Source organism: Pan troglodytes, chromosome 5 (assembly GCF_028858775.2).
Source record: "Pan troglodytes isolate AG18354 chromosome 5, NHGRI_mPanTro3-v2.0_pri, whole genome shotgun sequence".
Classification (NCBI taxonomy): Eukaryota; Metazoa; Chordata; class Mammalia; order Primates; family Hominidae; genus Pan; species Pan troglodytes.
In genome coordinates, this window is record NC_072403.2 from 137,834,580 (window position 1) to 137,858,937 (window position 24,358).

The 24,358-nt window shown below is 38.2% G+C and overlaps 1 protein-coding gene across 1 annotated transcript; it reads left to right on the forward strand.

The window, feature by feature from the left end:
• Window positions 1–273: 273 nt before the first annotated feature.
• On the forward strand, window positions 274–23,655 carry HINT3 (histidine triad nucleotide binding protein 3). The gene is made up of 5 exons (XM_001165850.4): window positions 274–765; window positions 10,314–10,431; window positions 15,639–15,708; window positions 18,228–18,354; window positions 21,043–23,655. The coding sequence occupies exons 1-5, from the start codon at window positions 565–567 to the stop codon at window positions 21,073–21,075; spliced, it is 549 nt and encodes a 182-aa protein (XP_001165850.1). The 5' UTR covers window positions 274–564; the 3' UTR covers window positions 21,076–23,655.
• Window positions 23,656–24,358: the final 703 nt, after the last annotated feature.

Sequence of the window (24,358 nt, forward strand, 5' to 3'; positions counted from 1 at the left end):
TTTTGAGTTTAAACTACAATTATCGTGGCTGAAAAAGCAGCAAACATGATGTCTGTTGAAAACAAGGCTTTAGGAATTTTGCTCATTCTTTAAAAACCTACGAATTTTAAAAATCAAACTTTAAAAAACTTAAAAAAAAAAAAACGGCAGCGTAATACAATATTTGGACACGCTATACTATGGGCTTTGAAGAACGCCTGTCCAGAACACCCAACAAGCTCCATTATGTCAAACGCTCCCGCGCCTCTGTGATGTCACCACGACGCGCTGGGCGCTCTGCGCCTTGGCAGACGTCGTGCGTCATTACCAACGAGGCGCAGGGGTCAGGACGACTCTCGGCAGCGCCATTGCGCGCCCTCTAGTGGCAGCCGGTTTTCAGGCCGGCCTCCGGCTTTGAAGTTCCTCACCGCGTCTCCTTCCGTCTCCCCCAAGCCTGGATCACCGCCCAGCGTCAGGCGAGGGGCGACGTCTCGAGGTAAAACGGAGGAGGTGCGGGACGCGGAGACTGCGCGGGCCCGGTAGCGCTGGAGAGGCCGAGGCTCTAGGCCGCGAGGGGCGGGTGCAATGGCGGAGGAACAGGTGAACCGCAGCGCCGGCCTGGCCCCCGACTGTGAGGCCTCGGCGACTGCAGAAACTACGGTTTCCTCAGTGGGGACCTGTGAAGCCGCTGCCAAGTCACCAGAGCCCAAGGACTACGACAGCACCTGCGTGTTCTGCCGGATCGCGGGGCGGCAGGACCCGGGCACCGAACTCCTGCACTGCGAGGTGGGCGGCGACGCGCGGCCGGGGGTGGGTGAGGACCTGGCCGCCCCTCGGAGCTCCGGCAGGGAGGCCTCGCCGTTGTGGAGCGGGTGCAGAGGATCCCGATCGCTACTCAGCTCGCAGAGGCAGGGCCGCTCTGTGTGGATGGGGCTCGGGGAAGCTGGGGATACGCCCACTACGGGCCTTTCTGCGGGGTCCGGGTGCTGATGACAGACTCACTCCTAGGGGACGGACAGGCAGTGGCTCCAGCGGTATCTTTGCTGTTCCAAGGGGCAAAGAGTGAATGACAGGGCCGAATGCTTTGGCCTATGTTTGCAGGTACCCAGGTACTTGGTACAAATAACATTTTGTGGCCTCTGCTTTTATTACAAGGATTCTTCTCCACCTTCAAGATACTGATTTTAAATCCTGCACACTCTAATACCGATACTGATGAGAAAACTAGTAGAAAATAGGTAATGATAATTGTGGAAAGCTGTTCGTTAGATTGGCAGAAAATAGGCTGGAGGGAGTGGGTCTGAGGTCAAACTATTATTGAATTGCCTCTGAATTCCACTGTCAGTTGGGATGCGTGGACATTTTCAGAGCATGAAGACTTTGCCCAGATATTTTTAAGCGGATAATCTGGCACACACTTTATTCTGTTGGTTTTACTTGTCCATATAGAAACAACTTTTTGAGAGAATTAGCTCCAAAGATTGTGTCTTTTGTAGTAAACATTCCTTTATTTTTAAAAAAATAAATAGAATTCCTTCTAAGCACCTTGTTTTGGAGGTTTTTGAGCAAGATAAGGGACAGTCTGTGTCCCGATTTTACAATCTAAAGGGCGGAATGTATACAGAGGAGGTAGCCAGTTACAATGTCTCGTGCTGTGGTCAGGTGATTTTACAGTATTTTGTAAGCTTGTGGGAGGAGCATCTAACCCAGCTCTGAAGAATTAGGGAAGGCTTTCCAGAGGAAATGAGGCATGAAGAAATAAGTAGGAGTTGATCAGATGAGGAAATGGAGAGAATAATGTCCCAGGTGGAGAGACCCCCCGAGAGGTTCAGTTTGTGTGATAGAAAAACTAACAGAAATTGTCTAACTAGTGCATAGAGTTTGAGAGGATGAAAGGCGAGGCTGGAGAGGTAAACAAGGGACCAGATTATTAAGTGTGTTGGAAGTCATGTGAAGGAATTTTGTCTTTATCTGAAGAGCAAAGTGAAACTTCACAATGTTTAATGGTGGGTTGGGAGGAAGATGTTGCGGAGTTATAGAAGGGGGTTGATCTTTGAAAGGTCATTCTGGCATCATTGTGGAGAATGATTTGGAGGAGACCAGTCTGGAGGTATGGAGACCTGTTAGAAGGCTAGTAGATTAATCTACCCTGATGATGGCCTGAAATGAGAATGTGGTAGAGGAGATTATGAAAAGTATATCAATTTAAGGGATACAGTATTCAGGAGGTAAAACAGGCAGGACTTGATGGATACAGGTCAGTGCTTCTCAACTGGGGGCAATTTTGCCCTCCCAGGGTACATTTTGCAATGTATTGAGATACTTTTGATTGTAACAACTTCTGGCACTTCTAGGGGTTGCTTCTGGGACCTAAATAATGGATAAAAGCCAGGGTTGCTATTAACATGGTACAGTGCACAGGACAGCACCCCCACCACCCCATCAACACACACACATAAAACAGGCTTATCCAGCCCTCAAAATGTCAGAAGTGCCAAGGTTTAGAAACCCTGATTTAGATATAAGAGAATAAGGAAATGAAAGAGGGTGAAGTCAAAGATGATTTCCAGGTTTCTGGCTAGGGTAAACTAGTAGTGGTGGTACCATTTCATTAAGCTCGGGAACACAGGAGGAGAAAAGATGGCCAGGGGAGTGGTGGGAGGTAGCAAAGCGATGAGTTCAGCTATGGAGTTGTGGAGTTTGAGGTGAGTTTGAGGCATCTAAGTAGAGATGTCTTTTAAATGGTTGGATAGTCTAGCACTCTGTAGAGGGATCTGTATCTCTAACCCAGATTACAGGAACTGTCGGTTTATAGATGGAAACTGAAAAAGAAGGGAAGCGATGAGATCACCCATGAGGTAAAAAGTGAAGGGGAGGCCTACACAGAACTCTGAAGAATGCTAACATCATAAGGGACAGACAGAGGAAGAGGACCTGGAAAGGGAATAGAGAAGGAACAGATAAATAGAAGGAACACTGGGAAGGCTAAGAGAAGGGAGTATGTCAAAAAGAAAGGAATTGCCAGCAATGTCAGCAGCAATATTAGCCTGCCTTCATCCTCAAATCTGGGTTAGATGACCCTTGTATGTCCTTGCAGAGTCAGAGCAGGACTGGTTGTATCCCCAAAGTGATGTTCATTGACCTTGAGGAGAGCAATTTCATGAAGTGGTGAAGCAAAAGGCAGATAGCAGTTGATTGAGAAGAACTTGGGAAAGGAAGGAGTGAAGACAGCAAATACAGACAACTCTCACAGGAATTTGGCAATCCAGGGGAGGAGGGAAAGGTAGTGGTAGCTACAGGAGAAGTTGGGGATTAAGAGAAAGCTTTTAAAACAGTGAAACCTTTTGTGTGTTCAAATCCGGGAAGATGCCTATAGAGAGAGGTTTAAAATGGCCCAGGGGGTAGAATGTTGACCCTGGGAAAGAGGAAACTCATTCCTCACTCTCTGTGTGCCAGGCACTGTTGGAGGCATGGGGATACAGCCGTAAACAAAACATGCAAAACTCCTTGCCCTTATGGAGCTCACCTTGTAGTTGCAGAAAAGGATAATAAGCAAAATAATAAGTAAAATTTATAGTTTATTAGATGGCAGAAAATAAAGAGGAAGGGGATGCAGTTTTAAAATTTTAGTCAGGAAAATCTGCACTAAGCAGGTGACATTTGGGTTAAACCTTGAAAAAGGAGAAGGAGCAATTATATGGTTATTTCCAAGTAAAAGGTTTGAAGTAGCTCCTGTGAAGGCTAGGAGAGAGAATTAGGGAAACAAGGATTGTTGTACAGCGGGTCACGTGAGGTTGAGGACATTCAATTTCAGGTCATACCAGTCTGCTCAGTTGTGTGATTTTCTTCCCACTTTCCAGCAGCAGCCAAAGGCTGAGATTACACAAGGTAGGCAGTTGTATTGACCCAGGGTTGGGGTTTTGCCATGTGGGTGTTATAGAAGTGTAGTGAGACACAGTTAAGAAGTTATGGAGCCGGGCGCAGTGGCACACGCCTATAATCCCAGCACTTTGGGAGGCTGAGGCAGGCGGATCATGAGGTCAGGAGTTTGAGACCAGCCTGGCCAACATGGTGAAACCCCATCTCTCCTAAAAATACAAAAATTAGCTGGGTGTGGTGGCAGGCACCTGTAATCCCAGCTACTTGGGAGGCAGAGGGAGGAGAACTGCTTGAATCCGGGAGGTGGAGGTTGCAGTGAGCTGAGATCACGCCGCTGCACTCCAGCCTGGGTGACAGAGCAAGACTCTCTCTGGGGAAAAAAAAAAAAGAAAGAAGTTATGGCAAGCAAGTGGCTGAAGTGGTAGACCATGGAATATATGCTGAATAGGAGAAGGAAGTAAAGACAGCACCTGACAGGGAGAAAGAATACGCACATCGGTTTTCTGTTTGCAGACCTCTGTTGGACTGACCCATAGAGTCAGAAGGGACCTAGTTCTGCCTTTTCAGTCTCCCTTTATTTTACTAAATATAAAAGTAGGCTAAAGAGAGGTAAAGTGCATTTTTAAACTCAGAGTTCAATATTTAGTAGGTCCTTAGAAACTGCTTTTAAATTTTGTATTCTGCAATTCTAATAATGAAACTAATAGAAAATAGATACTAGTAGCAGTAGAAAGCTTTGTCTGAAAATAGTCATCAAAAGGGGTGGGATCCAGACTTCTATCACATCCAAGGTGAGAATTTTTCTTGGTTAGGAACAAAGTAAACAATATGAAGAGACTGGGGATATTTGCATGGTAGAAATAAGACATGATCAGTACTTTCAACTAATTTACACCCTAAATTCGGGAAACGGGGAATATATACAATAGCTCATTGTCAGTGGAAAAACACAAACTGTGCTTTTTTTTGTTTTCCCATTCAACAACAGCAATCAACACAGAACACTTCTGTGACCAAATGTATGGAGGTTTTCCCCCATACGCCAAGCAAACAATCAGTTTTGCAGCAGACACCAGCTGGGTGTCCTCCATTTCAATTCTTATACTATCTACCTGGTGATAGCATCAGATCCCGCAGGTTGAAGACTCAGTCCCCAAGACTGGCCTGCCCTTCCCACCAGTTGCAAGTCCAGGCCTCTGGAACTTCTGACCGACCAGCTTGAAGTTGGGGATCCCACGAGCTTCTCTTTGGGTTCTAAAGCTTGCTAGAGTGGCTTACAGAACTCAGGGAAACACTTAGGTTTACTGGTTTATTATAGAGGATATTCCAAAGGATGCTGCTGAAGAGATGAATAGCCCAAAGTATGGGGAAAAGGGGGCAGAGCTTCCATGTTCTCCTCAGGCGTGTCCTCTCCCAGGAGCCTCCATGAGTTCAGCTATTCAGAAGCTCTCTAAACTCTGTTCTCTGGGGCCTTTTATGGAGTCTTCATTGGATAGGCCTGACTGACAATTCTGTATTAATGTGACTGGACAAAAAGGGTATGATCTAATACTAGTAGACTGAATGGGGAAACCCAGCAAGGCCTGTCCAGATTCTTCTTGGCCTCTCTGTGAAGCTTTCCTTCCTCCAGGGTATGAGGCAGAATCCCTTCAGAAATGAGGGTTTTATGACCCACAATCAGAAAGGTCAGGGAAGATTATAGTCCTGACTTGGGCAGGTGAGGGGAGGGCAAGAGAAGGGCAGAGAGATTGTGAGAGAGATTCTTTTTCTGAGGCCTGTCTCTGAGACCTAAAATGCCTCAACATGGTAACAAAAGACTGTAACAAGGGCGTTGGGAGTTATGAGCCAGGAATCGTGGATGGAAACCCATATATATATATATATCACACACACATATCCGTATAATATAAAACGTAAGATACATATGCGTGTATAATAGTGCTCCCAAAAGTTGTGTATCTTTTTCAAATTGAATCTAAGATGACTTGATGTACAAGAGCTCACTCATTAAAGGGTAAAGATTAATCTTTTTAAAAAGAATAATTACATAACATAATTAGATGGTTTACATCATACATTCATATACTCATTCAAATATATTCATTGCAAACATTTAGAAACTGTTGGGTTTATATAAAGTGTAATTCAAGTACAAAAGGGAAAAATTTCCATTTGGAAAAATTGGAGTTACCAGCATCATGAGGGGTTAGTCTGGCAAACCTTTCCAGCAAAAGCTGTAGAAGATTCTTCACTCCATAAACCTCCATATGGTGTTGTCTAATTGTATACTGCAGATTTAAAACTAAGCAAAGGCTGAACCATGCATTCTTAATGGGGCAGATGACACTCCCAAAGGGGTGAAAATTGGTTCTTGGTGGTGGTGGGGCAATATCTTACTTTTTCATGTATGAGGCACAGATATACATAGAGTAAACAGAGAGTGTAGCTGTGGTATTAAAATCTCATGGAGATGGGATTAGAAGAAAAAAAGTCTTAAAAGGCTCATTAGATAAAAAATAATGAAAAAGTAATTGAGTAACACTGGACTAGAATTTACCTTGCTTGGGACTATACTGAGGAAATAACTCAGTGCCAATTTAACTTGAACGTTGTCCCCTGTTGGAGGATGGTTAACATCCCCGATCTCTGCGCACCAACTTTTAGCAGTATCCATGATCAAAAGAGCGTCTATGTGTTTCCACCTCTGGTTGAGAAACACTGCTTCAGAGCCACACTCCATCTGCTGGGTCCACGCTGGCAGCTTTTTCCCAACAAAAAATAGGTGTCTTGCCATTCTTGACATCCGTGAAGCTAGTGATAAGGTATTCAAAAGGGAGAGGGGGAGAAAGATAAAGAAAACCTGTCTTTGTAGTCTTAAAGCTGGCCAAGTTTGCTAGATGGATGATAACAGAATCAGCAAAAACATGGCTTTTTGATTGGCAAGATCTAAATTCCCTCTGGGATTTTTAGCTTTTTTAGTTCTGCGTTACAGAAAGCACAGAAATATTTAGAATGGAGGTTGAGGGCCAGTCTGCCCTATTTGGGTTTTCAGATTTAAAGAAATCTGAAACAGTTATTTGTTGTGTTTAAATTGTTTATTAGAGTCAGTGGTGATAATGAAGTCAGGATAGGCTAGCTCTTCCTCTAATCCATGCATTACCAAAAGGATAAAAGTTGGTTCTTCCCTGGGGCAGAGCAGAGGTGGCAGGAGAAAAACAATTTTTATTCTTTCTATATGTAAAGCATAGGTATACCATACAGAACATAAACATATATACATTGTATCTGTGCCATTAAAACATCATGGGAGGGGGCAATCAGAAAACATATATAAAGTCTCCTTAGGGAGGTGATAATGAGAAAAGGTTGAGACACATTGATCTAATTCAAAAATGGCCACAATTCCAATTTAAGAAGGGGTTTTGCAAGGAGAAACTGAAAGATCATAGAAAATCCATCTCTGTTCCTGGAAAAATACCTGAAAACCCAAATGACACACCATTTTTTAAGGGGTAGAGGAGGGTGTATCAGTAACTTTATCTTCTATGAAGCATCTGTCATTTATTTATTCAGCAGTTTGGCAGGCGTACTTTGTTATTCACTTGGAGTTCAAAGACGAATATGGCATGCCCCACACTTGAGGAGCTTCCCTGTGATCCAAATTCAGTGCAGGAATGAAAATGCTCTTTAGTGATGTCATTAGGGATGGATGGGCAAAATACTGTATCTTTAAGTCACTTGAAATCATTCTCTTCTTTGAATGGAATGATTATGCTACCAACATGACATCCAGTTAGGTTTATTGTTTGATTTTTATTTTTAGGGATTGCTTTTTTTTCTTGTGAAGTGTGACGTATACATGTTAAATATTTACATGTTTTCAGAGTCAAAATTGTAAAGCAAGGTACATTTGGAGAAATCTAGCATCCATTCTCTTGTCGTCTCTACCATGTTATCTTTCTCCATAAGAAACTTAAAAAAATTTTTTTGTTTATCCTTCCATTGTGAGTAAATAGGTATTCACATGTCTGTATTTGTATTCTTCTTTCTTACACACAAAAGATAGCTTAACCACTCTCCTGCTCCTTGCTGTTTTTAAAAAAACTTGAATATATCTTAGAAATAATTTCATATGTATATGAAGATCTTCCTCATTCCTTTTTAGAGCCACACAATACTCCATTGTGTGGATTTGCCATAATTTATTAAACCAGTCGCCCAGCTGCATTATGAACGTTTGGTTTTTTTTTCAGTCTTTTGCTATCATGAATTATGCTGCAAAGAATAGTTTTATACACACACACACACACACACACACACACACACACACACACACAATCATTTGATATTTTTGCCAGCGTATCTATGGAATAGGAGGATCATTTTTCTTAAGATGAACCATGTAAATGATGCCTGGATCAGCAGTAGGAATGGGACAAAGGGTGACATCAGAGCTAGTTTCAATATTTCAGAAAGCTTCATGGAAATCTAATTTAGTCGGGGTGTAGGCTAACTAAAACATCAAGTTTCTATATTTTTGAGAGGAATTTTATCTATTCCTGGTAATAAGAGTCATGTCGATTGGTAGTTTTTATTAGGATTGGGATTGGGTAATTAATTAAGATTGGGAAAATAAATTATTGATATATGAGAGTTAGTAACCAAAACCTTTCAATATAGAGGTTGGAAGACAAAACTAAGCATTTTGGTTCATTCTTACGGCTAAGTTATGCAGTATGAGACAGCAGATTTTTAGGAACCTCTTTACCTTTTCTCCTGCTAGCCATTAGACTGGTACTTGCTAGTTCTGTTAATCTAAAGAAGTGTCATTTCTGCTGTGAGGTAGAGTACAGCTACATCATCTCAAACTAATTCTAACCAGGTTGTATTCTGTACCAGAATTACCTCTGGATTTTAAAAAATTAATGCCATAATTGAGGGGAAATAAAGATATATAACATTATTGTGTTGTGAATCAATCTGGGAAGTAGGATTGTGGCAATTTTCTTGTACTAGATTTAATCCCCAATTTTAATTGTTTCTGAGCTGGAAGTATTAAAGAAATAATGGTAATCCCAGCACTTTGGGAGACTGAGGCAGGAGGATCGCTTGAGTCCAGGAGTTTGAGACCTGCCTGGATAACATAGGGAGACTCCATCTCTACAAATATATATATATAGCCTGGCATGGTGATGTGCATCCCAGCTCCTTGGGAGGCTGAGGTGGGAGGATCAGCTGAGCTCAGGAGATTGAGGCTGCAGTGAGCCATTATTGTGCCACTGCATTCCAGCCTGGGCTACAGAGAGAGACCCTGTCTCAAAGAAAGGAAAAAAGGAAAATTTTAAACAATCAAAAACAGTGTAGTCCTTGACCTTATCCTTTTCTAAAACATTCCATGGATATCAATTTTTAACTTTAATACTAGACAGAAAAACCATAATAAAAATGATAGAAATGGATTAAAATTGATATATAATTATCATGTTTGTTATCTTAGGATAACCAGGATTACTGGAAGGGATATGACGCACTTGTTTGAATTGAATTTTGGCTCTTGGAATGGAGAACTATTGAGCAGCATTGCATTCATGGATTTTTTTCTAAGGGAAACTCTGCTTACACTGATTTTAATTAATTTTTATTTAATATAAAGTAAAAATTAAAATCAATATAAGACACTGAATAAGATATTCATTATCAGATATTTAATACGGTTATTTAGTGAATATAGATTTTCTTTTAGGAAAGTTCGAAATTCAAATGTTAATAGGTTGAAACACGCTCTTCCTTTCCTTTTCTTTTTTCTGTAGATTACTGTGTGGGGTAATGTAAACCAGAACACTGATGCCACACATGTATTGTAGTGGTCCCATAAATTAGTACAATATACTGGAATTTGTTTCAGCATTTCAGTCTTTTTAATACTGTAAAGTGGCAAGTAAAAAAGTATTTGGATATAATTGCTTTAAAAAATGTTTAAAAAATGCAATCCCTGGACATGTAAATGCTAGCTGGTGTTCTTTTTATAATTGAGGAAAATGCTACATTGGGAAAAAAATTAAATGTAGAAAGGAATTTATCTATCTTGCTGTGATTCTGTAGCCAAACCTTTAAAAATATGTGTCAAGAGTAAAAAACTTTAGGGTAGGGATAGAGAAATGTGTAATGAAATAATAAACTCTGAGATTATTGGTAATGAAATTTTAGTGAACTTTACTCATAATTGTTTCCCCAAAATTGATTTTATGTGTCTTTTTTATTCTCTGGAATCAATGAGCATCTCATGAAGGAAGTGTTATGAACTTAATGCGTAATTATAAAATTGCCCAGTGGGGGTTAGGTGTAACATAAGTATCATTTCCCTGTCAGACTGAGATTAATGATATTTAAGTCATGCCAGAACAGCATTAAGAAATTCTTTTTAAAAATTCACTAACAAATGTTTTTTCCTTTAGAATGAGGACCTAATTTGCTTCAAAGATATCAAACCAGCGGCAACTCATCATTATCTTGTGGTGCCAAAGAAGCATATTGGAAACTGCAGAACTCTAAGGAAAGATCAAGTAGAACTGGGTAAGATGATGGCAGTATTCTTCATGTTTATATCATTTTCAGTTGGTATCAGTGATGGCAGTGAAGATTAAAAAGAAAAAGTCTAGTTAAGTACTGTGAAAAAGGAGCATTATGACTTTTTGAAATTTTCACTATAAAGAATTTTAAATTCATTAAAAAAATAGTATAATTCTCATGTATTCATTATGCAGCCTCCACATTTAGGAACTCATGGACAATTTTAAAAAATACATTAACCTTTTCCCACAGTGATTGTGAAGCATAAACCAGACATCATGCTGTTTAACATTTAAACGGTCCGAAAGATAATATATTTTTATGACTTTTTTTTTTTTTTTTTTTGAGACAGAATCTTGTTCAGTCACCCAGGCTGGAGTGCGGTGGTGCAATCTCGGCTCACTGCGGCCTCTGCCTCCTAGGTTCAAGTAATTCTCCTGCCTCAGCCTTCCAAGTAGCTGGGATTACAGGCATGCGCCACAATGTCTGGCTAATTTTTGTATTTTTAGTAGAGACGGAGTTTCACCATGTTGGCCAGGCTGGTCTTGAACTCCTGACCTCAGGTGATCCACCCACCTAGGCCTCCCAAAGTGCTGGGATTACAGGTGTGAGCCACCGTGCCTGGCCTATTTTTATGACTTTTTAAATGATGGACTTTCTTGACTCTGAAATGAAAGGTGCTATGAAAAATTATAAACAAACAAGTTACGATATGACAAATGAGCTCATATTGCCTTATGGTGAGATCATGTTGGTACCTGCCTTATAGTATCCTGTGAAGATGAATTAGCACCAAAATTTAATTATGAGTTTTTAGTGATGAACTTCTAGCTTCTGAAAAGGAGATTCTGAATCTTGTCTATTGAGGATGATTGCTCATTTTCCTACTCATGCCTTCTGTGGCTTGTCACCTATCATTTTCTAAGACATTTCTAAGCTTACTTCAAATCTGCCTTTAAAAAAGATAGTTTCAACTTTTATTTTAGATTTGGGGGTACATGAGCAGGTTTATTACGTGGGTATATTGTGTGGTGCTGAGGTTTGGGATACAAATGATCTGTCACCCAGGTAGTGAGCATAGTACCCAACAGTTAGGTTTTCACTTCTTGCCCCCATTTCTCTCTCCCACTTTTAGTTGTCCCCAGTGTGTATTGTTGCCATCTTTTTGTCCATGAGTACCCAGTGTTTACCCTCTCCTTATAAGTGGGAACACAGAGTGTTTGGTTTTCTGTTCCTGTGTAATTCATTTAGGATAATGGCCACCAGCTGCATCCATGCTGCTGCAAAGGAGATGACTTCATTCTTTTTTATAGCTGCATAGTATTACATGGTATATATGTACCACATTTTCTTTATCTAGTCTACTGCTGATGGGCACCTAGGTTGATTCCATGCCTTTGCTGTTGTGAATAGTGCTGTGACTCACATACAAGTGCATGTGTCTTTTTGGTAGGATAATTTGTTTTCTTTTGGATATATACTCAGTAATGGGATTGCTGGGTTGAATGGTAGTTCTATTTTAATTTTTTTGAGAAATCTCCAAACTGCTTTCCACAGTGGCTGAACTAATTTACATTCTCATCAACAGCATGTAAGTGTTATGTTTTCTCCTCTGCCTTACCAGCATCTGTTATTTTTTTACTTTTTAAAAATAGCCATTCTGATTGGTGTTGAAATAGTATCTTATTGTGGGTTTGATTTGCATTTCCTGATGATTAGTGATGTGGAGCATTTTTTTCATATTTTTTTGTCCTCTTGTATGTCTTCTTTTGAGAAGTGTCCATTTATGTCTTTTGCCCATTGTTTCATGGTGATTTTTGGTTGTTTAATTGTTTAATAATTTATTTACAGATCCGGGATATTGCATCTTTGTCAGATACATAGTTTGCAAATACTTTTTCCCATTCTGTAGGTTATCCATTTACTCTGTTGATAGTTTCTTTTGCTGTGCAGAAGCTCTTTAATTTGGTCCTACTTGTCAATTTGTGTTTTTATTGCGTTGCTCTTGAGGACTTAGTCATAAATTGTTTCCCAAGGCTGATGTCCAGAATGGTGTTTCCTAGGGTTTCTTCTAGGATTCTTATAGTTTGAGGTCCTACATTTAAATCTTTAATCCATCTTGTGTTAATATTTGTATATGGTGAAAGGTAGGGGTGCAGTTTTATTCTTCTCCATATAGATAACCAGCTATCTCAACACCATTTAACTGAATATGGCGTATTTTCCCATTGCTTATATTTGTCAGCTTTGTTGAAGATCAGATGGCTGTAGGTGTGTGGCTTTATTTCTGGGTTCTCTGTTATGTTCTGTTGGTCTGTGTGTCTGTTTTTGTACCACTATCATGCTGTTTTGGTTATATAGACTTACAGTATAGTTTGAAGTTGGGTAACGTGATGCCTCTAGCATTGTTCTTTTTGCTTAGGATTGTCTTGGCTACTTGGGTTTTTTGGTTTCATATGAATTTTAGGATAGTTTTCTCTAGTTGTGTGAAAAATGATGTTGGTAGTGTTGAATTCATAGATTACTTTGGGCAGTTAAAAAGTATACTTTTTAACAATATTGATTCTTCCAGTCCACGAACATAGAATGTTTTTTCATTTGTTTGTATCATCTACGATTTCTTTCAGCAGCATTTTATAGTTCTTCTTGTAGAGATCTTTCACCTCCTTGACTAGCTGTATTCCCACGTATTTTTGTGTGTGTGTGGCTATTGTAAATGGGATTGTGTTCTTGATTTAGACTCTCAGTTTGAGTGTTGTGTTTGGAAATGCTACTGATTTTTGTACATTGAATTTGTATCCTGAAACTTTACTAAAGTCGTTTATCAGTTCCAAGATCCTATTGGTGGAGTCTTCAGGGTTTTCTAGGTATAGACTCAGATTTTTGGTGAAGAGAGAGAGTTTGACTCCTTTTCCTATTTGGATGCCTTTTATTTCTTTCTCTTGCCTGATTGCCCTGGCTAGGACTTCTGAAATCTGGAAAGGCTTTGTCATGAGGTTCTGGGATTAGTTTGATCAATATTTTAAGGTAGCCTACATGATAGATCAATTGGGCTAGATTTTTAAAAGGTAAGAAACCACTTTAATGGAAAACCTTGATGTGTAGTTCATTAATATTTAGGCTAGTGAATTAACTAACAATTTTTAAACTGTCGATTCTGAATACAGCAAAGTTCCTTAGTCATTTGAAGTTCTATCAGTACATTTGAGAACATATATGATTTATAACTACAGTACCCTGTACTGTACATTTGAGCTTATAACAATTAGATCCAATTTAGATTTACCTGATTGAAACATTTCATCTTTCTTATTAAAAGTTTTTATTTTCATTCTTGTAGTTATTTCTTAGGTTTCACACTTTAGCTTTTTAGGAATTTTTCAATTTATATTCAGCAGAAGTGGAGAATAGAGGCTGTTATAACTAGTTTTTATAACGTTGCAAATCAAATGTTGCTAATTTTGAAGCAGCTGGTAGGTATTTGGGATTCCATTACATTTTCCTCTGTGCTTTTGTGTTATATTTGAATATTTCCATACTAAAAGTTGTTGCAAATTAATAATTTTTATATAATTGATAAAGTTGAGGAAATAATAAGCATATGGAAGAGTTCAAGAACACTATCAAGGAATATGACTATAATTGACGTTTATAGAACTCCACTTAAATACAGCATACGTGTTTTTTAAAAAGCATATGTTCACCAAAGTTGACCATATTCCGAGCAATAAAATACAGCTCAATACATATCAAATGATTGAAATCTTATAAATATGTTCTCTAAAGACAGTATAATTAAATTAGAAAAAGAAAAAATTCCAAAAAAAGATATAGTCTGGCTTGAAGTAATTTGGAGCTTTTTTTTGGACTCTATGGTACTGACCTAGTCTTGGAAGGCTGGCAGTCTCCCAGCTCAAACCTGACTTAAAGAAGTAAACATTAACAATGATTTTGTAAGTCTCAATATATCAGCTATCCTCTGTAGATGTTTTTACTTCTTCCTCTTTCAAATACATGATTACACCATTTAGAAACTATGGAGGCGTAACATTTGGCATTGTGCTTTGAAGACCCCAGGTGACCAAAATTTTTTTGGTGGACAGGTTTATTCCCACCTGAAGGCCATAAAACACCAAGAGAAGAAAGATGATAAAGGAGATGGAATTTGGAAGCCAGAGTCATTATACAAACTTTTGGCTAGTCAAGGATAGGCTGACTGGAAGGGATACCATATCCTTAATTTGGGCTCAAAGACAAATTCAAAGTTTTCTTGTCTTATTAAATCAAACAATTTCTGTTTAATTACTTGGTCTTCTTGATGAGAATTAGGCCTCATATGATCAGATGTCCTAAATAGCCAGCTGTGGTAAAGTCTACTTATCTGTGAGATTTTGTGATAGTGATGTTGCACTGAGGCTCAATTTGAAACTTTATTTCAGTTGTTGATAAGCAAACTTCTCAGTGACTTAAAGCTACTGAATGTCTTTATTTTTTATTTTATTTATTTATTTTTGAGAGAGGGTCTCACTCTGTTACCTAGACCTGAGTGCAGTGGCACAATCATAGCGCACTGCAGCCTCGATCTCCTGGGCTCAAGAAATCCTTCTGCCTCCACCTGTCGAGTAGCTAGGACTATAGGTGTGCACCACCATGCCTGGCTACCTTTTTTTTTTTTTTTTTTGAGACAGACTCTTGCTCTGTCACCAGGCTGGAGTGCAGTGGCTCAATCTCGGCTCACTGCAATCTCTGCCTCCCAGGTTCAAGTGATTCTCTTGCCTCAGCCTCCCGAGTAGCTGGGACTGCAGGTGTGCACCACCACTCCTGGCTAATTTTTTTTGTATTTTAGTTGAGACAGGGTTTCACCATGTTGGCCAGGATGGTCTCGATCTCCTGACCTCGTGATCCGCCTGCCTCGGCCTCCCAAAGTGCTGGGATTACAGGCATGAGCTACTGCGCCTGGCCACCCAGCTACTTTTTAAAAAGTGTTTTTTAGAGACAAGGTCTTGCCTTTTTGCCCAGGCTGATCTCAAACTCCTAGGCTCAAGTGATCCTCCTCCCAAAGTGTTGGGATTACAGGGGTGAGCCACTGTGCCTGGCCTGAATGTGTCTTTAAATGTTTACCCATTTGATAGGACAAGAGTGAAGATCAATGGCAGTTTGTGACCTTAATGTCTCCCCTAGTGTAATGTTGTGTCTTTTCTGTTTTACAGTTGAGAACATGGTAACTGTTGGAAAAACCATTCTTGAAAGAAATAATTTCACTGACTTCACGAATGTGAGGTGTGTATACTTCCAGATGGAAACCAATATTATACATTATGGACTTTTTTCAAAATGTCATTTCTCCATGGAAAATGGAAACAGAGGTGGCAGTTTGTGGTTTAAATGTAGTTTTCCTGAAAGTGAGAATATAGTTCATTGGTAGTATAAATGTAATAAAACTTCCTCTTGTGTCTCAATATCTTCCAATAATTTCCACTTGAAGTTTGGACAGACAAGTCTATATGGGCAGTGGGTAGGTAAAATAGTTACAAGTCTACTTTAAAAAAAAAATTTTTTTGAGATAGGATCTCACTGTGTTGCCCAGGCTAGAGTGCAGTGGTGTGATCATGGCTCATTGCAGCCTCAACCTCCCAGACTGAGTATCCTTCTACCCTAGTCTCCAAAGTAGCTGGGACCACAGGCAAGTACTGCCACACCCGGCTAATTTTTAAATTTTTTAGGTAGAGACAGGGTCTCCCTATGTTGCCCAGGCTTGTCTCAAACTCCTGGGCTCAAGTGATTCTCCTGCCTCAGCCTCACACAAGTTCTGGGATTACAGGTGTGAGTCACCACACCCAGCAAATCTACTTTTCTTTGTTCAATATGGGCATTCCTGTAAAATTGTATGCAAGTTGAATTTTCTTAGAAAAATTTTATATGATTTAAAAACACATGATTATAATTCTAATGTGAAATTAACTTGGATTTGTTGTCTGCTGAACTCTGGCGTAAGCACATGATGTTCAATTTTTCAACTGTTTTTTTGTTGTTGTTTTTTTTTTTTTTTTTTTTTGAGACGGAGTCTTGCACTGTCCCCCAGGCTGGAGTGCAATGGTGCCATCTTGGCTCACTGCAACCTCTGCCTCCTGAGTTCAAGTGATTCTCCTGCCTCAGCCTTCCACGTAGCTGGGATTATATGTGCATGCCACCGTGCCTGGCTAGCTTTTGTATTTTTTATAGTAGAGACAGGGTTTTGCTATGTTGGCCAGGCTGGTCTCGAACTGCTGACATCAAGTGATCCGCCCGCCTCGGCCTCTCAAAATGCTGGGATTACAGGCGTGAGCCACTGCGCCGGGCCTTTTCAAATGTTTTAATTTGTCTAAGTAATGCTTTTCTTTTTAAAAGATTTCCAATTTTGCTTCTGTGACCCAAGCAGGTATAATGGAGATTACTTCTAACACTTTTGACCTAGAATTCAGAATAGACTTGAATTCTAATGCCATTCATGCTACTTGTGGTGTACTCTACTTATACTGTCTGTGTTAGTTTAGACATGCCATTTAGCCTCTCCAAGATAATACCTGCTCTGCCTGCTGGTAGGTGCAAATGAGATTCTCTGTGTGAAAAATCCTCCAAAAACTGTTAAGCATTACCAAGTGTGATAATGACAAGGAACAAATGGTGTTTGAGACCCTTTGGCCAGAAGCCACACATTTCCTTCACAGTCATAGGATGCTTATTAGAAGAATGAACACTGGACAAAGAATTGAGAGCCCTGAGTCTCAACTCCAGCTCCACGACTGTCTAACTTTGTGACCTTGGGAATATTTTAAACTTTCTGGATCATGGCTTCTCCATCTTTAAGATGAAAAGATTGAGTGAACCTTTGAGTTGCTTCAAGCTTCTAGATTATTTGATTCTACATTATATGACTGTTTGGCAGAAGGAAAACCTAGTCTCCTCTTCTAGGTGGTGGTGGAAATTTTAAAGTATGTACTGCATATCTGACTCCACATTGCTAGTCCCAGAGGATCACTGCTGCAGTATAGCACTTCTATGCCTCCTTTCCACACTTCCACTCACTGATACCTTGAACAGGCAAATATTTCTAGGCTTTGATTATTGTTACAGGTGTGTCTTGCTCTGCTGAGCATAGGTGGACTTGCAAAACTTTTTGTAAGCTTATTTTTAAGAGTTTAAATCATATTTTAAAAACTTTGTAACCATTTAAAGGAATTCTTGTGTATCTTTTAGGAAGCACATAATCATTATCATCTAACTTATTTCAAGTATTAAACAAGAAACCTGGGTGATGACGACAGTTTTTTATGATGACATAATTAATCTCACTACTGAAATATTGTTGGTTTGGTGGGAAATGTCTGAGTACTTTATTAAAGGAAAAAGTGTGCCATCTACTGGCTATGTATTGAATAAAGGAACTCGACTACTTGAGTGTCCAGTGATGTTTTAAAAAATTCATTGCAAGAGCATATTTTAAGAGAATGAAAGCTTAAGATGATAAAGACTGAAGTGATAAGACATTATGCCAACTCAGAATTCATAAAGATTATACTGAGGCATAATATGCTGTTAAGGCCTTCTTTGATGATGAGCTTATGTTACTACGAACTTCAAAAGAAGAGGAAGTGTGTGAATCCTCTGAAGTGCATAAAGAGAAACATTAATGAGATTTGTGACAGTCTATTTACCTTAGGTACTTATTTTGGATCTCATTAAAATTTATGTGTTTTCACCTGAAAAATGACTTTATTTTAGAACTGGTTTGTCAATCATCTCTTTACTTTCTATTTTAGGATGGGTTTTCATATGCCACCATTCTGTTCCATTTCCCACTTGCACCTTCATGTTCTGGCACCAGTGGATCAGCTTGGCTTCTTATCCAAGTTGGTTTATAGAGTCAATTCCTATTGGTTTATCACAGTGAGTATTCTTGTTATGTCAGCAGCATACAAAAATATTTAAAATATCCTTTTCATTGTAGTTTTTTCTTCTCAACAGTAGGCACTTAACAGCTCTTATAGACTTGATTACCTGTTTTAACATACTGCTTGCACATATCCAAAATAATATTTTTAATTTGGGGGATTTTCAAGATCATCAGTCTGTAGGAAGAGAAGCTATGGCTAAGTCTTCCCCATTGCAAGTAGCGGATACGATATAGAAGAACCATGGTATTCAGAGTTCTGACTTTGGAGTCAGATCTGGATTCAAATTCTGGTTGCAGTGCTTGCTTGAGGGTCCATGTGAAAGTTACTTACATTTTTTAAGGCTCAAGGTCTTTATCTATTACCTGCATATAGGTAACAGTGCCTATACCTAGGGTTGATAAGAGAGTTGATGAGGTAACTTATGTGAAAAGCACTTAAAACGGTACCTTGCAAATAGTGTCAGGAAATGTTACCTGCTACCTCTATTGTATCATCAACATCATTGTAGAAATTGAGTTTTTGTGTTTTTTGATAGTTCAAACTCCTTAGAAAAGAGTTGTAGTAGTAGCATCACCTATCAGATCTGTGGCCGAAGGGTTTTTTTTTTTTTTTTTTCTTTTTTTGAGACAGTCTCACTCTGTCACCAGGCTGGAGTGCAATAGTGCAATCTTGGCTCACTGCAACCTCCGCCTCCCGGGTTCAAGCTATTCTCTTGCCTCAGCCTCCCAAGTAGCTGGGACTACAGGTGCGTGCCACCACGCCCAGCTAATTTTTGTATTTTTATTAGAGATGGGGTTTCACCATGTTGGCCAGGCTGGTCTCTATCTCCTGACCTCATCATCCACCTGCCTTGGTGTCCCAAAGTGCTGGGATTACAGGTGTGAGCCACTGTGCCCGGCCTGAAGTTTTGAGTCTAAAAAATTATAGCATTCTGCTTTGCCAAAGCAAAAGTGGAGTAGAATTCAGCTGTTTATACACCTGTGGTCTGAAAGTCAACCCTTAGATATTAAGTGACTCTGGGGTCCCTCTAAGGCCAATTGACCACTAATTTACCAGGGTGTTATTTTATGTGTCCATGATGATAAAGTGATCTATAGTTGCCATATCTGAATAATCATCCAATAGTATTTATTTATCATTAGTTAATGAATGGTATTATTCTAGTCATAGTACAGAAAAATTTTTAAAGTGTCTGATTTCTAGAAACTTCATATTTCAAACATATTATCCCTGTCTTCAACTTGTTGCCCAGATGATTTTATTTAAATAATATAAAAATACAAAAATTAGCTGGGTATGGTGGTGCATGCCTGTAGTCTTAGCTACTTGGGAGGCTGAGATAGGAGGATCGCTTGAGCCCAGGATGTTGAGTCTGTAGTGAGTGATCATGCCACTGCACTCCAGCCTGGGTGACAGAGTGAGATCTTGTCTCAAAAAATAATAAAAAATTAAATAATATATAAGATACATATATATATGTGTGTGTGTATGTATTTGAAATTTTAAAAAGTGGGATATTCTGCCGGACAGCTGATTTGGGTTTTTTTTTTTTTTTGCAAAGTTTGTGTAATAGAAAAATGCTTTTTTTTAATATTTGTATTTCTAATTTTCTATAAGAGCTATACCTTTATAATAAAAGATGAATGAAAATACATTTTTGTAATGTTTTGACTGTATTTTCTTATAGGAAATACTTTTTTACTTGGAAAACATCAATGTATAAAATTATAAGATATGTTGTTGGTTTATCCTGAGAATCTGAACTCTTCTTAAATCTGACTTTGTTAGCGTATCTTATGAGACTTTGAAAAAAATCAAGATAAAGATATTGAAGTTAATTTCATAATCTTATATAATGATCCAGATTATATAGTGTGATTGAGAAAAACACTGAAATGATGTAACTCACAGACTTTAGTTTACCTTTTTTAAAAAACAGACTTTATTTTTTAGAGCTGATTTAAGTTCACAGCAAAATTGAGTAGAAACTACAGAGTTCCCACGCACCCCCTACCCCTCCACATGTACAGTTTCCTCACTATGACATCCTACACCACAGTGGTATATTTGTTACAATCGATGAACCCCATTGATAAATTGTTATCACCACAGTCCATAGTTTACTTTTGAGTTGACTCTTGGTTTTATATTCTGTGGGTTTTGATAAATGTATAAGGACATGTATCCACCATTATAGCATCATACCTAACAGTTTCACTGCTCTAAAAATCCTCTGTATGCTGCCTATTCATCCCTCCTTCCCCTCTAACTCCTGGCAACTGCTGATCTTTTTATTGTCTCCATAGTTTTGCTTTTTGCAGAATGTCATATGGTTGGAATCCTACAGTATGTAGCCTTTTCAGATTGGCTTCTTTCACTTAGTAATATGCATTTCAGGTCTTACTTTACTTTTTAAAACTTTAGTGTTATATTTATTTTCCTTTTCTTCTTGAAACTTGTTAATGAATTTGCAATGTAGGCAACAAACTGCCTATTTACATACAATGTAGAATAATTATATATAGATATTATACTGAGAGTTTTTTTGTAAGATATTTTTAGGAACAGAATATATAGTACTCAACTCTTCTAATGTGGCATATTATAATAGGGATACCAGTAGAATTATTTGATAGAGACTATGATATCTAGAATTAAAAAGTATGTTTTTTTATTACAGGCTGATCACTTGATTGAAAAACTAAGAACATGAAAATGTCAAGAGTGGAAGATTTTTCTAATCTTGGTTCAGCATGAAGTGGTGTTTAGGTCCCTTTTAAGTCTAATGGCAATTTTAAGATTTGTTGGGTTTTATGAGAGGCTGTTACTTAGTGGCCTTAAATCTTTTCTGAATGTCTGTTTCCTAAGATCTGTGATACAGTTATGTGAATATTTTGTTACTGACTTGTTTCAATGGTTACTTGTATAAGGATTTTATATATATGAAACTATAGATAAAATCCTATTTAAGACAAATTCTGTTAATCAACAAGGGCTCTGTATTTTTTTAAGTTAAAATATTTTCATTTCTCAGTAAGTAGTTAATTATAATAGTGATTTATTTATGAAGAATAAACTGCTATAGAAAGTACTTTGTTGGAACCTTTATTGCTGTGAAGGAGAAAAAGAACTTAGCTATTTCTTGACAGTTCTATAGTTTTACACATAAATTTTCAAAATAAAGAATACCATACTACACAATGATCTCTGATCTTGCTGAGGGAAGGAATTATATATGTGCCACTTTTTCCTCAAATTTCAGATGCCAGTTTTCACTTTTTGAAGCATTGCATCTTTTTAATAAATCTATCCTGAAAGCTATATAATATATATAATTTCTATCAGTGAATTTACAATAACTATCAAATTGGCTATCAGAATTCACTGTAATGGAATTTTGCCTCTAATAACATAAAGGGGGAAGAAACATAAAGTGGTTCTCTTAATAAAACTAGCAGAAAATGTTGCTTTATGGCATGTTTTTGTATCAAAGAGAAATCAGAGGTTAAACTTTGCTTTTATCATGAAAAGGGCCTGATTTGAAGGTAGAGATAGGCTTAGATGAGAAAAATTGATAATGCAATGTTAATACTATTGATATATCATTTCATAGGCATATTTTGTTAGAAATTGGTTTTTTGGTGCTAATCTATAGGCACAATAGTGAATATGAATGAAGAGCAGGTGCTGCAAGTTAATCCTACATTGTGCCAGTGTATATTAGTACCATGTAAATGAATATGAATAAATGAACATGAGGATTAACGAACTGTTGAAATTAGGCTGAGATACTAGTTTTCTTTCTTTTTTAGAGGGGGCATGCTATTAAAGATAGTTTTAAGTAACAAATTACTTATTACAAAGTTACAACATGTGGAATCAATACTGTTTTATTTGTTCATTAATTTATTCATTCAGCAAACATTTGTTGAACATTTAATATGTGCCAGATATTGCCAGGATCAGGAAATAAAGAACTAAAAATGGACATTCAGACTGCAATTGCTAGTACAGGGGTCAAACAAAATCAGTGATTAGAATTTAGTGCGTTAAGTTCCCTGATGCCTTCACAGCCAGAAGAGGCTGTGAAGGGATAAACACTTCTGAGAGTGGGTGGTAGTAGAACTGAGTATTCAAGACTGAATGTTAGGCAGGTAGACAGTGACTGGTTAGGCTGAGAAACTTACAAGTATTTTCCTTGAGTTCTGCTTCCACTATTATTTACTTTACAATGGATATGAAGTTCAGATTTCATCTTATTTACTGAAGGTGGAGAAAGGATGTGGAAGTAGGGGTTATGGGCTCTCAAAAGTAGATTTATAGAGTTTTTTTATCACTGTTTTGTGATATAGTTCACTGAGCACTTACATAGATTAACAGTTACAAGTTTCCATAAATCAGTTAGAATATGACTAGCTTCAGGGAAGGAATTTTCAACAACTGCAATCTTTGATTGTTTTACTATGGGAACTTGCAGTGATATAATTGACAACATTATTTAACAATAATAGGTAAAGTAGGCTGGGCGTGGTGGCTTACGCCTGTAATCCTAGCACTTTGGGAGGCTGAGGAGGGTGGATCACAAGGTCAGGAGTTCGAGACCAGCCTGGCCAATATGGTGAAACCCCGTCTCTTCTAAAAAAATACAAAAATTAGCCGGGTATGGTGGCACATGCCTGTAGTTCCAGCTACTTGGGAGGCTGAGGCAGGAGAATCGCTTGAACTTGGGAGGCGGAGGTCACAGTGAGCCGAGATCGCGCCACTGCACTCCAGCCTGGGTGACAGAGTGAGACTTTGTCTCAAAGAAAAAAAAACAATAATAGGTAAAGTATTTAAGGAATTCTCAGATGCCTTATGGACCTCTTCAAAAATGTGGTTAGCCAATTGATTCAACTTTTATAGGTTTATATGCTCTCATGTAAACCTATTTGTTTCCGAGATCAGACGAGATCGGGCGCGTTCAGGATGGTATGGCCGTAGACAACCTATTTGTTAAAAACCCTTGGAAACACATTTTTTTAGTAGAGGTTCTTATTTACTTATAAAGATTAATAATCAAATTACTACAATTAATATCCATTTAGCCTTTTCAGTAGTCTAAATATTTGGTAACTCCCTAGCCATCTACAACACTAGTTCAAAACAAGGCTAATTCATAACCTGTCTTAAAAATGTTTGAAGTGGTATCAAGAGCATTGTTTATGCATGTTGTGATACTATTTGTGGAATTGTATAGTGAGCTATTTCAAACTACTAGAAGAAAATGAAATAAAAATGGAAAAATACTGTCAAATTTTGCCTGTCTGGACTTTTTAAGTAGTATTAAAAACAGAAATTCAAATGAAAGATGTTTTATAAATTGGCTGATCAGTGTATGAAAGGTATACTGTAGTGATGTAAACACACCTCTTTCATATAAAGAATCCAAGGTTAAGAGCACAGCCTTTATTATTGTAACACTTATAACTTACATACTTCTAGATTTTGATATGAAAAAGTCATTTACAAAAGCTGGTGCCCACAACTTTGATTAATTTTTTAGTATGTACTAGGTACAAGTACTCCAAGTCACTAAAATGAAACTAATACTTGTTGATTCACCTATTTATGAATCAGCTCTTATCCTTGCAATATAAATACAAACAACAGGTCTGACTCAGCTGAAATCAACTTAATGAAAATGTCTAAGTCCAATTCTGATTGAGGAGAATGAGATCCTCATTACATGATTAGTTATTTAAAATCACAAAAGTAGAGACAGATTCACAATGAACAATCATGCATTAATTAAACCAATCCTTAAGCCAAATATCTTTTAAGTATAATATTTTCTATTCATATGAAATAGACATCTCAAGCTTAAAGTGTTCCTCCTTCCCAGCCTGTTCCTTTTAGTTTTCCCCATCTTCATTAATGGCAACTCCAATCTTTCCATTGCTCAGGGTGAAAATCTTGGAGTCCTGCTTGAGTCCTGTCTCTCACACTTCATATCTAAC